Raw genomic sequence first — 15,830 nt, 5'->3', positions numbered from 1 at the left:
AATCGGCTGGTGCAGTTTGCGCCCCGGCTCCTTTCGGGGACCCAGCACTGCTCTGTTCCAGGCCGCAGTACATTTAGTGCTGTGCTTTGTGTCCGGGAGGCAGTGGAGCAGGGCAGGGCTGGTAACTGGAAGGGGTACTTGCTGTCCTTGGATCAGGCAAAAGCGTTTGATCGGGTTAACCACGAGTACCTCTGGTCTGTCCTTCTGAGGTATGGCCTGCCGGGTGGGTTTGTCAATTGGCTGAAAGTTTTGTACGCAGGGGCAGAGAGTTTCCCGCTTGTGAACGGCTGGATTGGCCGCTCTTTTGAGGTCGGGTCTGGTGTTCGCCAGGGTTGTCCTCTAAGCCCACTTTTATACGTGTTCGCGATTGACCCATTCCTTAGGAGGGTTGATCGTGGGCCGTTGGTGGGAGTCGGGATGGATCGGGCAGCACCGGAAGCCACTCTAAGGGTGGTAGCGTATGCTGATGATGTCACCGTTTTCGTGTCCTCGGGAGGGGAGGCGCAGTGGGTGATGTCAGAGGTTGACCGCTACTCAGAGGTTTCTGGGTCCAAGATCAACCGGGATAAGTGTGAGAGTCTCTGGCTGGGAGAGGGAGGTCCAGGCTTTGATCTCCCGGACACTCTTCCAGGGCCCCAGGACTCTGCCAAAGTTCTAGGCATCGAATTTGGCCAGGGGGATTACCCCATGCAAAACTGGGACGGCAGGCTTAAGATCGCCGCTCAGAAGGTGGACCAGTGGAAGGGTTGGTCTTTGACCCTCAGAGAAAGGGTTAATCTGATCAAAACCTACCTGCTCCCATTGCTGATATATCTGGGCAGTGTGTGCATGTTGCCAGAACCCCTCTGGACTCGGGTCTACAGTCTGTTCTTCCAGCTGTTATGGGGGAATAGGCTGAACCTAATCAAGAGGGAGGTTACTTACCGCACGAGGAGACAAGGAGGGTTGTGTATGGTCAACCCTGTGGTGTTCCTAGTGAATACCTTTCTTAAGATCAATGTTGCAAACCTCTGGAAAGAGAGGGCTCCTCCGTGGGTATACTCCTGCAGGGGATGGTTTCGGCCTTTCTTCCAGGAATGGGAGACAGGAGGGCAAGTGAAGGATCTCCGTACACCACATGGGCATCTTCCGGCTTACGCTACCCCGGTTCTGAAGGTGATTCGCCGGTGGGGTCTGGGAATGTGGGAGATCAGGACCATGTCGAGGAAAGTCCTTGACAAGAGGGTTCTGTTGACCCATTTCCAGAAGCCTCTGGCCCTCAGGGATTGCCCAAGTCGGGATCTGGGGGTGGGTTTAGGTCTTTTGAATTCCATCAGGATCCCCTTGAAGTTTTGGGACGTGACTTGGCGCTGCTTCCATGGAAAGCTGTGTGTGAGGGACAATCTGAAGTGTAGGAGCTCTGAGGAAAGGGGTTGTCCCCGGGAGGAGTGCGGTGGCCTGCTGGAGAGCATGGACCACTTCCTGCTTCAGTGCCCCTTTAACACAGAGGTGTACAACCGGGTGGGCGCTTCCATCCATTGGCCCGGGTTGGCCGGTCTCTCCTATGCAGAGTGGGCCTATGGAGCATTCAGAGGCCTGGGTGGCCGGGACCGCTGCACGTTATTCCTAGTCAGTCTAGTGGTCAGGTACCACACGTGGAACGCACGGTGTTTAGTATCGACGCAGCGTAAAATCCTCCCGGTGGATGAGGTGGTTAGGAACATTCTGGGTGACCTGGTGAAGGTGCGCTCTCTGGAGTATGAGAGGCTGGGCACGGGGAGGGCCTCTCTCCTTTGGAGGGGGTTCTCCTTTAGTGTCCCTTAGTCTGTCATCTCCTCTCCTGGTGTTGGGCTGATGCTGCACTGTAGATTTTTGTTTTGTGTTCTGGGCATATAGAGATGTAGCGGCTTGCAGGCACCGAACCTGGGCTTTATGTGGTTTTGATTGATGTTGTTCAGGTTTTATTTGTATTCTGTTTTCTTTGTTATGTTGTAAATACTGTATATATTGTATATAGTGGGGTTTGGGACATAGCGTTAGGTTGGGAGGGGGGTGATGGTGGTGGGATTTTGGGATTTATGACTGACCTTGGACACTGGTCTGGACTACTTAACGCAAACTTTGGACGTTAGACCAGTGTCTGGGGGGAAGGGGAGGGTGCGGGCGAGGGATCTAGTGCAGTGTAGTGTTGTGTGTATTATGTGTTTGTTATTATATATTTAAAAAAAAAAAAAAATGGGTGTGGGATGTGATCTGTGTGGGGTGGTTTGTTATTAGAGGGTGTGGGGTGGGTTTATGCTAATTTATAGTCATTTATGTTTATTTGTGGGTGTGGCTCGTCTTATTGTTTATTGGTTTGGTTTAGGTTGTGATAATCGGTTGGGTGGGGGTTGTGGTAATTGGTGTTCATTTCGGTGTATTTTAAGTTATTGTTTTTACTAGGTGTGAATGTGGCTGGACCAGCAGGTAAGATATTGTGTATAGTGTATATTATGTTTTGTTTGTATTGTTATGTTTTTTTACTTTTATATAAAATAAAAGATCTACAGGATGTAACTCAGGATCAGTACAGGATAAGTAATGTCATGTATGTACACAGTGACTGCACCAGCAGCAGAATAGTGAGTGCAGCTCTGGAGTATAATACAGGATGTTACTCAGGATCAGTACAGGATAAGTAATGTCATGTATGTACACAGTGACTGCACCAGCAGCAGAATAGTGAGTGCAGCTCTGGGGTATAATACAGGATGTAACTCAGGATGAGTACAGGATAAGTAATGTCATGTATGTACACAGTGAATGCACCAGCAGCAGGATAGTGAGTGCAGCTCTGGAGTATAATACAGGATGTAACTCAGGATCAGTACAGGATAAGTAATGTCATGTATGTACACAGTGACTGCACCAGCAGCGGAATAGTGAGTGCAGCTCTGGGGTATAATACAGGATGTAACTCAGGATCAGTACAGGATAAGTAATGTCATGTATGTACACAGTGACTGCACCAGCAGCAGAATAGTGAGTGCAGCTCTGGAGTATAATACAGGATGTAACTCAGGGTCAGTACAGGATAAGTAATGTCATGTATGTACACAGTGACTGCACCAGCAGCAGAATAGTGAGTGCAGCTCTGGGGTATAATACAGGGTGTAACTCAGGATCAGTACAGGATAAGTAATGTCATGTATGTACAGTGACTGCACCAGCAGCAGAATAGGGAGTGCAGCTATAAGTGAATATATTGCAGGATGTAACTCAGGATCAGTTTCTCAGTAGTTTAGGTGCGTTACCCTGTTCTTTTTGTACTTCTCTCCAACTGAAGACAAATGAAGACGATGTTCCCCTTTAATACCTGTGCAGCGGAGGCCTCTCAGGCAGAGAATGTAATGGAGCTTCACTGCCAAACAAACAGATTTTCTGCTCTCCTAATTCTGTCTGCTTGTAGTAAAGATGAAAGCCGCGTCCATTTGTAATGAGATGAATGTAGAAATGAATTCTACGAGGGAACTTTCCGCTGTCAGAGGCGCCGCAAGTCTTCATGAAATCCCAGAAATTCCAGGAAGGAGGGTCTCTGCCCCTTAGGGTCCATGAGTTTTAAGAGGGGCCACACTATGGGGTCTATACTGTAATGGGGGTCACACTATGGGGTCTATACTGTAAGAGGGGACACACTATGGAGTTTATACTGTAAGAGGGGTCACACTATGGAGTCTATACTGTAAGAGGGGTCACACTATGGAGTCTATACTGTAAGAGGGGTCACACTATGGAGTCTATACTGTAAGAGGGGTCACACTATGGGGTCTATACTGTAATGGGGGTCACACTATGGGGTCTATACTGTAATGGGGGTCACACTATGGGGTCTATACTGTAATGGGGGTCACACTATGGGGTCTATACTGTAAGTGAGGTCACACTATGGGGTCTATACTGTAAGAGGGGTCACACTATGGAGTCTATACTGTAAGTGAGGTCACACTATGGAGTCTATACTGTAAGTGAGGTCACACTATGGGGTCTATACTGTAAGTGAGGTCACACTATGTAGTCTATACTGTAAGAGAGGTCACACTATGGAGTCTATACTGTAAAAGAGGTCACACTATGGGGTCTATACTGTAAGAGGGGTCACACTATGGAGTCTATACTGTAAAAGAGGTCACACTATGGAGTCTATACTGTAAGAGGGGTCACACTATGGAGTCAATACTGTAAGAGAGGTCACACTATGGGGTCTATACTGTAAGAGAGGTCACACTATGGGGTCTATACTGTAAGAGGGGACACACTATGGAGACTATACTGTAAGAGGTCACACTATGGGGCCTATACTGTAAGAGGGGGTCACACTATGGGGTCTATACTGTAATGGGGGTCACACTATGGAGTTTATACTGTAAGAGGGGCCACACTATGGAGTCTATACTGTAAGAGGGGTCACACTATGGAGTCTATACTGTAAGAGGGGTCACACTATGGAGTCTATACTGTATGAGGGGTCACACTATGGAGTCTATACTGTAAGTGAGGTCACACTATGGGGTCTATACTGTAAGAGGGGCCACACTATGGGGTCTATACTGTAAGAGGTCACACTATGGGGTCTATACTGTAAAAGAGGTCACACTATGGGGTCTATACTGTAAGAGGGGTCACACTATGGGGTCTATACTGTAAGAGGGGTCACACTATGGAGTCTATACTGTAAGAGGGGTCACACTATGGGGTCTATACTGTAAGAGGGGACACACTATGGGGTCCATACTGTAAGAGGGGACACACTATGGGGTCCATACTGTAAGAGGGGCCACACTATGGGGTCTATACTGTAAGAGGGGTCACACTATGGAGTCTATACTGTAAGAGGGGACACACTATGGGGTCCATACTGTAAGAGGGGTCACACTATGGGGTCTATACTGTAAGAGGGGTCACACTATGGGGTCCATACTGTAAGAGGGGTCACACTATGGGGTCTATACTGTAAGAGGGGACACACTATGGGGTCTATACTGTAAGAGGTCACGCTATGGAGTCTATACTGTAAGAGGGGACACACTATGGGGTCTATACTGTAATGGGGGTCACACTATGGAGTCTATACTGTAAGAGGGGTCACACTATGGGGTCTATACTGTAAAATGGTTGTTGCCCCCTGATGACAGGGGCTTTCACTCCATATGACAAGTACAGTACAAGTGCAACATTCTCTGTTTGAGTGGAGCGCACTCTCACATCCTGGTGGTGCTGGGTCTTTTGGACGCTCCTTGTGTTATTTATACTGCAGTGAGACGCTGATCCTGTCATTATCTGCCGTTCTCTCTGACACAGAAGAGCGAAATGTCAGCTCCGTGACAGACACATAAAGCGTCACTTAATTAGGGGGGAAGAAAGAGGTCAGAGAACACTGAAGAGACAGACCGAGTCCGAGAGAGACAGACCGAGTCCGAGAGAGACAGACCGAGTCCGAGAGAGACAGACCGAGTCCGAGAGAGACAGACCGAGTCCGAGAGAGACTGGCCGAGTCCGAGAGAGACTGGCCGAGTCCGAGAGAGACTGGCCGAGTCCGAGAGAGACTGACCGAGTCCGAGAGAGACTGAGACAATGAAACATACAGACAGAGAAAGAAACTAAGATAAAGTGAGAGACAGGCAAAAATAAGCTGAAAGACAGAGAGAGACTAAGACACAAAGAAGAAAAGAGACAGAGAGAAAGAGGAAGGAAGAGATAAGCAAAGATTAAACAAGTGACAGAGAAAGGCAGAGAAAGAAAAAGAAGAGAAAGAGACATTGACATACATTTATTATTGCACTACGTGTTTTCCTCACTAATGTGTGGCATCCGCCACAGAAATGAAGCATTGAGCGTGGTCTTCTACATAAACTGACTGTACCAGTTTAACCCCCCAGTTTGACACATTGGGGCTCATTTACTAAAGGTCCGAACGCTGTCGGACAACCCGATGGATTTGGAAAAAAAACGGAATTTAAAAACTAATTGTGTTGCAAGATCAAGCACTCACATGCACCAGGAAGAAGAAGGTGAACTCCGGCGGACCTCGGCGCAGCAGCGACACATGCAGGATATTGGGCGCATGACCTTAGTGAATCCCGGCAGAACCCGAATCCACATCGGACAACGCACCGCGGGATCACGACTGGACCGCGTAAGTAAATGAGCCCCAATGATGATAAACTTCCGACATAAATGTGGCGCCCTCTGCGAATCCGCATGGTAATGCCCCATTCTGTGCCCAGGATTGTGTCAGAGCATGAATAGAGAAGCCACAACACAATACTGGTGCAAACACTTCATAAATACAATTCTGGACTAGAATGCTTCAAAAATGTGAGCAATTACCAAGGCAGCGAGACTTACAGAGAAAAACAAGAGAGAGATGGAGAAAGGGAGAGAATCCTACAAGGAACAGAACCTGCGCTCTCCAAGGTGCTGAACTATGTCCCTAACTGACCGCACAGCATGGGGATAAGCTCCTGAGACTATTCTACAGATCCAGAACTCTTACAGTACAGAACCAGCTCCTGAGGAGATTATTCTACAGATCCACATCTCTTACAGTACAGAACCAGCTCCTGAGGAGACTATTCTACAGATCCACATCTCTTACAGTACAGAACCAGCTCCTGAGGAGACTATTCTACAGAATCCCATCTCTTACAGTACAGAACCAGCTCCTGAGGAGACTATTCTACAGATCCACATCTCTTACAGTACAGAACCAGCACCTGAGGAGACTATTCTACAGATCCACATCTCTTACAGTACAGAACCAGCTCCTGAGGAGACTATTCTACAGATCCACATCTCTTACAGTACAGAACCAGCTCCTGAGGAGACTATTCTACAGATCCACATCAATTACAGTACAGAACCAGCTCCTGAGGAGACTATTCTACAGATCCACATCTCTTACAGTACAGAACCAGCTCCTGAGGAGACTATTCTACAGATCCACATCTCTTACAGTACAGAACCAGCTCCTGAGGAGACTATTCTACAGAACCACATCTCTTACAGTACAGAACCAGCTCCTGAGGAGACTATTCTACAGATCCACATCTCTTACAGTACAGAACCAGCTCCTTAGGAGACTATTCTACAGATCCACATCTCTTACAGTCCTATTAGATCCTATATATAAGTCCATATGTCCTACTTTTCTATCACTCTGTCTATATACTGGTGCAGTGTATTATATCTCGTATACGCTCCCCCTGCCATGTGTTCTGATTGGTTGTGACTTGTGCTTTAGGAAGAGATGTCCTTAATCTTCTTAATATATCTGTCAGATAAATTTCACACGGCAGCAGCGGAGATGACGGCTCCAGACCAGTAATGTGGACAGAGCCGAGCGCGGATCTGTCAGGAAGAACCTGCTAACTGATGGCTCTAATGTCCTATCGATTCTGGATGCTGAGAAATCAGAAAAGACATCGCTACTAATAAGAAGACAATGGAGGATGTAAGAGGCGAGGACTGTTATATGAGAGATAGACAAGATAGAGATAGATAGACAGATAGGAAAAAGATAGATAGATAGATAGATAGATAGATATGAGATAGACAGATATGAGATAGATAGATATGAGATAGATAGATATAGATAGATAGATAGATAGATATGAGATAGATAGATAGATAGATAGATATGAGATAGATAGATATGAGATGGATAGATAGATAGATAGATAGATAGATAGATAGATAGATAGATAGATAGATAGATATGAGATAGATAGATAGATAGATAGATATGAGATAGATATAGATAGATAGATAGATAGATAGATAGATAGATAGATAGGAGATAGATATATATGAGATAGATAGATAGATAGATAGATATGAGATAGATAAATAGATAGATAGATAGGAGATTTTTTGGGGATATATATTAGATGTTTTGTCCTTTCTTCTATGATTTCTCTTGTCCTGTAAATTATTAGTCAGTATTTCTGGCTGTAGGGTGAATCGTTACAATGTGTCAGAGGATATCCCACTCCTCTATCACGTCCTTCATGGCGGCACTACTCGTCTCACACGTTTCTTTGTCGCCTCCTCTCTTTTATCCTGTATTTGATCTGTTCTCTGTGTTAATCTTCATCTTCCATTATATTAAAATCTGAAGCCAAATTGGACAGAAGAGTTAACACGCAACGAGAGCCAGAAGACGGGACGCGCTCTTTAAAGGCGGGTGAACGCATTTGAGAACCGCCAGGGGCAAAACCGACCTGACTAATTAAATGGCGTTGTAGCTGCGCAGACAGAGGGAGGATGAAAGGCGCCATGAAGAGCTGGCGCTGAGCCCCCATCTCCCCAGGTAGTGATTCTCACCACCCGCTATTCGGGCAGGGATAGTGCGGTATCATGGAGTAGACTCCAGTATCGGGTGCATCTGCCCTTCCATCTGCCATGGCCAATCTCTCCATCACTAGGTCACAAGTGTCAGCAGATCGGTCCAGCGCTGAGATCCTGATATATGACTACACCAGTAGATTATAAAAGTGAAAGGACCTGTTGAAGGTCCTCAAGGCCTTATACCCTTCTCCCCCAAGCAGAGCTTCATATATCCATGGAGGAGACAATTGTTTCATCTCTTTATCTTGTGTAAGAGGGTCTATACAGTGACAGTGTGGAGGTGAGGAGACCCTGTGCATATCACAAGCTTCTATATAGTCTATAATAAACAGGCACACACTCAGAGACAAGCAGCTATAAGCAGAAACATATGGATTTTCAGTGATGTCCTGGATCAGCAATGGACTACAAGTCTCCCTGTGTGCCTGCAGCTGCGGATCAGAAACTGGATCTTCAACCTGGAATCTTTCCCTCTCCCACCATGGAAAATAGGGGCGGATGTATCTTTTTATTAGCATTTTTTTCTTTCCATTTTGCATTTTCTATTTTGTATTTGCTCTCTGGTTTTTGTGCCAAATCTGTTGAGATGCTCCCAGCATGGGAGAGGGAGGTGACGTCACGCGAGAGGCTCCCAACATGGGAGAGGGAGGTGACATCACACGAGAGGTTCCCAACATGGGAGAGGGAGGTGACATCACACGAGAGGCTCCCAGCATGGGAGAGGGAGGTGACATCACACGAGAGGCTCCCAACATGGGAGAGGGAGGTGACATCACACGAGAGGCTCCCAACATGGGAGAGGGAGGTGACATCACACGAGAGGCTCCCAGCATGGGAGAGGGAGGTGACGTCACGCGAGAGGCTCCCAGCATGGGAGAGGGAGGTGACATCACACGAGAGGCTCCCAACATGGGAGAGGGAGGTGACATCACACGAGAGGCTCCCAGCATGGGAGAGGGAGGTGACATCACGCAAGAGGCTCCCAGCATGGGAGAGGGAGGTGACATCACACGAGAGGCTCCCAGCATGGGAGAGGGAGGTGACATCACACGAGAGGCTCCCAACATGGGAGAGGGAGGTGACATCACACGAGAGGCTCCCAGCATGGGAGAGGGAGGTGACATCACGCAAGAGGCTCCCAGCATGGGAGAGGGGGGTGACATCACACGAGAGGCTCCCAGCATGGGAGAGGGAGGTGACATCACACGAGAGGCTCCCAGCATGGGAGAGGGAGGTGACATCACACGAGAGGCTCCCAACATGGGAGAGAGAGGTGACATCACACGAGAGGCTCCCAACATGGGAGAGGGAGGTGACATCACATGAGAGGCTCCCAGCATGGGAGAGGGAGGTGACATCACACGAGAGGTTCCTAGCATGGGAGAGGGAGGTGACATCACACGAGAGGCTCCCAGCATGGGAGAGGGAGGTGACATCACATGAGAGGCTCCCAGCATGGGAGAGGGAGGTGACATCACGCGAGAGGCTCCCAACATGGGAGAGGGAGGTGACATCACGCAAGAGGCTCCCAGCATGGGAGAGGGGGGTGACATCACACGAGAGGTTCCCAGCATGGGAGAGGGGGGTGACATCACATGAGAGGCTCCCAGCATGGGAGAGGGAGGTGACATCACACGAGAGGTTCCCAGCATGGGAGAGGGAGGTGACATCACATGAGAGGCTCCCAGCATGGGAGAGGGAGGTGACATCACACGAGAGGCTCCCAGCATGGGAGAGGGAGGTGACATCACACGAGAGGCTCCCAGCATGGGAGAGGGAGGTGACATCACGCGAGAGGCTCCCAGCATGGGAGAGGGAGGTGACATCACACGAGAGGCTCCCAACATGGGAGAGGGAGGTGACATCACACGAGAGGCTCCCAGCATGGGAGAGGGAGGTGACGTCACACGAGAGGTTCCTAGCATGGGAGAGGGCGGTGACGTCACACGAGAGGCTCTCAGCATGGGAGAGGGAGGTGACATCACACGAGAGGCTCCCAGCATGGGAGAGGGAGGTGACATCACACGAGAGGCGCCCAGCATGGGAGAGGGAGGTGACATCACATGAGAGGCTCCCAGCATGGGAGAGGGAGGTGACATCACACGAGAGGCGCCCAGCATGGGAGAGGGAGGTGACATCACACGAGAGGCTCCCAGCATGGGAGAGGGAGGTGACGTCACATGAGAGGCTTCCAGCATGGGAGAGGGAGGTGACATCACACGAGAGGCTCCCAGCATGGGAGAGGGAGGTGACATCACATGAGAGGCTCCCAGCATGGGAGAGGGAGGTGACATCACACGAGAGGCTCCCAACATGGGAGAGGGAGGTGACATCACGCAAGAGGCTCCCAGCATGGGAGAGGGAGGTGACATCACACGAGAGGCTCCCAGCATGGGAGAGGGAGGTGACATCACACGAGAGGCTCCCAGCATGGGAGAGGGAGGTGACATCACACGAGAGGCTCCCAACATGGGAGAGGGAGGTGGCATCATGTGAGAGGCTCCCAGCATGGGAGAGGGAGGTGACATCACGCGAGAGGCTCCCAACATGGGAGAGGGAGGTGACATCATGCGAGAGGCTCCCAGCATGGGAGAGGGAGGTGACATCACACGAGAGGCTCCCAGCATGGGAGAGGGAGGTGACATCACACGAGAGGCTCCCAACATGGGAGAGGGAGGTGGCATCATGTGAGAGGCTCCCAGCATGGGAGAGGGAGGTGACATCACGCGAGAGGCTCCCAACATGGGAGAGGGAGGTGACATCACGCGAGAGGCTCCCAACATGGGAGAGGGAGGTGACATCACACGCGAGGCTCCCAACATGGGAGAGGGAGGTGACATCACGCAAGAGGCTCCCAGCATGGGAGAGGGAGGTGACATCACATGAGAGGCTCCCAGCATGGGAGAGGGAGGTGACATCACGCGAGAGGCTCCCAGCATGGGAGAGGGAGGTGACGTCCCGTGAGAGGCACCCAGCATGGGAGAGGGAGGTGACATCACGTGAGAGGTTCCCAGCATGGGAGAGGGAGGTGACATCACGCGAGATATTGTTATTGTTATAAATTGTTAGCAGCCCGGAACTCTGGATATCTTGTCCCAATGCTCGGTGCTGCTAATTATAAGTTTGTTTTTTAGCTGATCCCACCGTGTCAAGCTAAGCAAAGGACAGCACGGCGATCAAGATGAAGAGAAGCGGAGGTGAGTATTTCTAGGTTTATTGTGTTGTTTTAAGTGGGAGATTTCCTCAGCACATTCAGTGTCTGCGGCTCCTTCTTCCACCTATATGATGCAATATGTGCCTGCTATGATCCTACTCAGTTCCTCCACCCCATCCTTCCTCCAGAGACATATATGATGCTAAATCCTGCTGCATTGTACAGTCCAGATATACCACAGATATCACCATATATACCACAGGTATCACCAAATATACCATATTTACCACAGGTATAACACATGGTACCACACATATAACACATGGTACCACCACATCACATGGCACTGCCACACATGTCACATGGTACCGCCACACATGTCACATGGTAACGCCACACATGTCACATGGTACCGCCACACATGTCACATGGTACTGCCACATATATTGCCATCCCCCTCTTACCTGCTGCACGATGGTGGTGAGCTCCAGGCACAGTTGTACAATGTTATTTTTCAGCAGCGAATATTCCGTTACACTGACAAATGGAGACCTACAGAAATAAAACACAAAAATGTCACGGTGGGGGCACAAGGTGATCGAATAGATGGGGCTTAGCAGCCCTGTCCTATCTACAAAGGACCAAGAGATCTGTTCATCCTGAGCCTCCTGATGAAGGAGTAGAATGCCCAGATTGCAGTGAGGACTGACACTTCCCCAGGGCAGGGGCTCATTACTACACATGACACTGGATGCACCACATCTGCCTTTCGGAGTTACACACGGCTGGGTGACAACCACCCCCCTTACATTGTCTTCATTGCGCTGATACATTGTAGCAGACACAGTTTCCCCTTCACGTCACATTCTGGATCCGCTCTCTGCAATCATGTGGGAAGGGCGTCCGTCTAATGGCACCGAGACGGTAATCAGAGCGGACGGAAGCAGGTCAAGCGCGGTGCCTCCGGCTGAGCCATGTATCACACGCTGTGTGATCTGCAGAGGGGGCTGCACAGGATGGCACTCAGCAGGGACCCCCACATCCTGACCACAGGTGTAACACAGCCCCCACCTCATCCTGACCACACGTGTAACACAGCCCCCACCTCATCCTGACCACAGGTGTAACACAGCCCCCACCTCATCCTGACCACAGGTGTAACACAGCCCCCACCTCATCCTGACCACAGGTGTAACACAGCCCCCACCTCATCCTGACCACAGGTGTAACACAGCCCCCACCTCTTCCTGACCACAGGTGTAACACAGCCCCCACCTCATCCTGACCACAGGTGTAACACAGCCCCCACCTCACCCTGACCACAGGTGTAACACAGCCCCCACCTCACCCTGACCACAGGTGGGGTCCTAGTGTAAGACAGCCCCCACCCCATCCTGACCACAGGTGGGGTCCTAGTGTAACACAGCCCCCACCTCTTCCTGACCACAGGTGGGGTCCTAGTGTAACACAGCCCCCACCTCATCCTGACCACAGGTGTAACACAGCCCCCACCTCATCCTGACCACAGGTGGGGTCCTAGTGTAACACAGCCCCCACCTCATCCTGACCACAGGTGGGGTCCTAGTGTAACACAGCCCCCACCTCATCCTGACCACAGGTAAGGGTCCTAGTGTAACACAGCCCCCACCTCATCCTGACCACAGGTGGGGTCCTAGTGTAACACAGCCCCCACCTCATCCTGACCACAGGTGGGGTCCTAGTGTAAGACAGCCTCCACCCCATCCTGACCACAGGTGGGGTCCTAGTGTAAGACAGCCCCCACCTCACCCTGACCACAGGTGGGGTCCTAGTGTAACACAGCCCCCACCTCATCCTGACCACAGGTGGGGTCCTAGTGTAACACAGCCCCCACCTCATCCTGACCACAGGTGGGGTCCTAGTGTAACACAGCCCCCACCTCATCCTGACCACAGGTGGGGTCCTAGTGTAACACAGCCCCCACCCCATCCTGACCACACATGGCGTTTTCAGTTCGTTAAAAAAACACATGGGGTATTTAAAAACGCATCCGTTTATGTCTGGTTTTCCTAATTATCTTAATTAAAAACGGACAAAAAACACCATGTGTGGCATCACCCTTTAGGGTGCGTTCCCACTTTCAGTTTTAAAGATTCATTGGGCAAGGAGGCGGAGCCTGACAGCATGTCAGCTGAGAATGTGTGCAGTGTACCCATCCTAACACTAGGTGGCGTTACCTGTCCAGCCAGGCCAGCAGGTTCTTTGCAGCACCAATCAGATCCACCACAGAAGTGAGGAAGTCGTTAGGTAGTCGTCGGGACGCCCTCCCATCGTAATGGCCGCTCCGCCTTCTACCCGTGATGAAGTTTTGCAGATTTTTGGCCGATGCGTTGAGTTTGTGAGAGAGTGTCCGCAGGTTCTCCGTCTCCAAACCGTAATTCTGCAGCAAGAAAAGCAAAGTCTTGTTATTTCACATAGAAGGAAGGACCTAAATATGCTGCAAAGTTCTCACTTTCTAAGATCTCTGCTTGCTGTCAGTATAAATCCTGCACACAAATATCTGCTACCAATGTATCAATGACTCTCCTACTCTGATACATTGTAACAAGCGCTTCAGCTTTGACAGGTAATTCTTCAGAGGGGGAAATTAGGAAAAATGCACCTGAAATGCCGGTGAACCTCAAGGGAAAAGCAGACGGAGAGCCATCCTGTAATATCAGAATAGTGAATGCAGCTCTGGATGTGACTGGAGTACAGTTTGATCTAACAGGGAACCCCTCTATATCTCTAAATCATCGGAAAAGAGCTTTGAAGAAACCTGAGTCATGTTTCAAGGGAAATGAATATATTACAGTGAGTGCAGCCGCATGACAGTCCCCGCAGCAGATCTGGGCACAACCCGTGGCTCATCTCTCGCCAGCGCAATAAACCTCGGCTTAATTGGTCAATTTACATAAAACTGATAATAACATCTCCATGTCCTGACACTTCACCGCTCAATCTCAGCAATTTATACCAGAAACTCCTAAAAATGCAAAAGGATCAAAAACTCATAAAAATCTGAGCAACCATAATCCTGAAAACACCGGAGATTCCCGGATGCCCAAACCACACACATAGAGGCAGAGCCATGCACCGGAAAGATGGGGAACTGACCCTGATTACATCCTGTATTATACCCCAGAGCTGCACTCACTATTCTGCTGCTGGTGCAGTCACTGTGTACATACATGACATTACTTATCCTGTACTGATCCTGAGTTACATCCTGTATTATACTCCAGAGCTGCACTCACTATTCTGCTGCTGGTGCAGTCACTGTGTACATACATGACATTACTTATCCTGTACTGATCCTGAGTTACATCCTGTATTATACCCCAGAGCTGCACTCACTATTCTGCTGCTGGCGCAGTCACTGTGTACATACATGACATTACTTATCCTGTACTGATCCTGAGTTACATCCTGTATTATACCCCAGAGCTGCACTCACTATTCTGCTGCTGGTGCAGTCACTGTGTACATACATGACATTACTTATCCTGTACTGATTCTGAGTTACATCCTGTATTATACTCCAGAGCTGCACTCACTATTCAGCTGCTGGTGCAGTCACTGTGTACATACATGACATTACTTATCCTGTACTGATCCTTAAGGTACATCCAGTATTATACCCCAGAGCTGCACTCACTATTCTGCTGCTGGCGCAGTCACTGTATACATACATGACATTACTTATCTTGTACTGATCCTGAGTTACATCCTGTATTATACCCCAGAGCTGCACTCACTATTCTGCTGCTGGCGCAGTCACTGTGTACATACATGACATTACTTATCCTGTACTGATCCTGAGTTACATCCTGTAAATCTTTTATTTTATATATAAAAATGAAAAACATTACAACAATAAACATAAATAAAGCCATAACTTCTGGCAAAACAAAACAATAATACAAACTAAAAGAGACTTACGAAAATCTCCTGGCCCAGCCACACACACACCACACAATCAGCATTATAAAACAAAACCTTCACCCAATCCCACCACCTAATTTTTTTTTTCCTTTTTTATACAATTTCTTTTTTTTTTTTTTTTTTTCCCCATAAATAACTAAAGAATACACAGCAAAAAAAAAAAAAAAACAATCAGGAAATAAAAACATTAAATATAACTAAACTAAATCCCACGCCCATCACCCTCCCCCCCCAGACACTGGTCTAACGTCCAAAGTTCGCGCTATATAGTCCAGACCAGTGCCCAGGATCGTACAGTCCAAGTCCCGTCCACCCCCCTCCCAACCTAACACCCTAACACCAACACCCC

At 49.1% G+C, this 15,830-nt stretch overlaps 1 protein-coding gene across 2 annotated transcripts in view; it reads right to left on the bottom strand.

The window, feature by feature from the left end:
* The window catches only part of LOC140076657 (connector enhancer of kinase suppressor of ras 2-like), a 170,674-nt gene that overhangs the window by 69,418 nt on the left and 85,426 nt on the right, over window positions 1-15,830 (bottom strand). For both annotated transcript variants that reach the window (XM_072123280.1, XM_072123281.1), the window contains exons 3-4: window positions 13,735-13,937; window positions 11,983-12,070 (exon numbers count right to left, since the gene is read on the bottom strand). In XM_072123280.1, coding sequence (XP_071979381.1) covers window positions 11,983-12,070; window positions 13,735-13,937 — 291 coding nt within the window. The remainder of the gene's footprint in view (window positions 1-11,982; window positions 12,071-13,734; window positions 13,938-15,830) is intronic.

The sequence above is a fragment of the Engystomops pustulosus genome, chromosome 9 (assembly GCF_040894005.1).
Source record: "Engystomops pustulosus chromosome 9, aEngPut4.maternal, whole genome shotgun sequence".
In the NCBI taxonomy this organism is placed as follows: Eukaryota; Metazoa; Chordata; class Amphibia; order Anura; family Leptodactylidae; genus Engystomops; species Engystomops pustulosus.
This window is presented reverse-complemented; position numbering and strand designations above follow the sequence as displayed.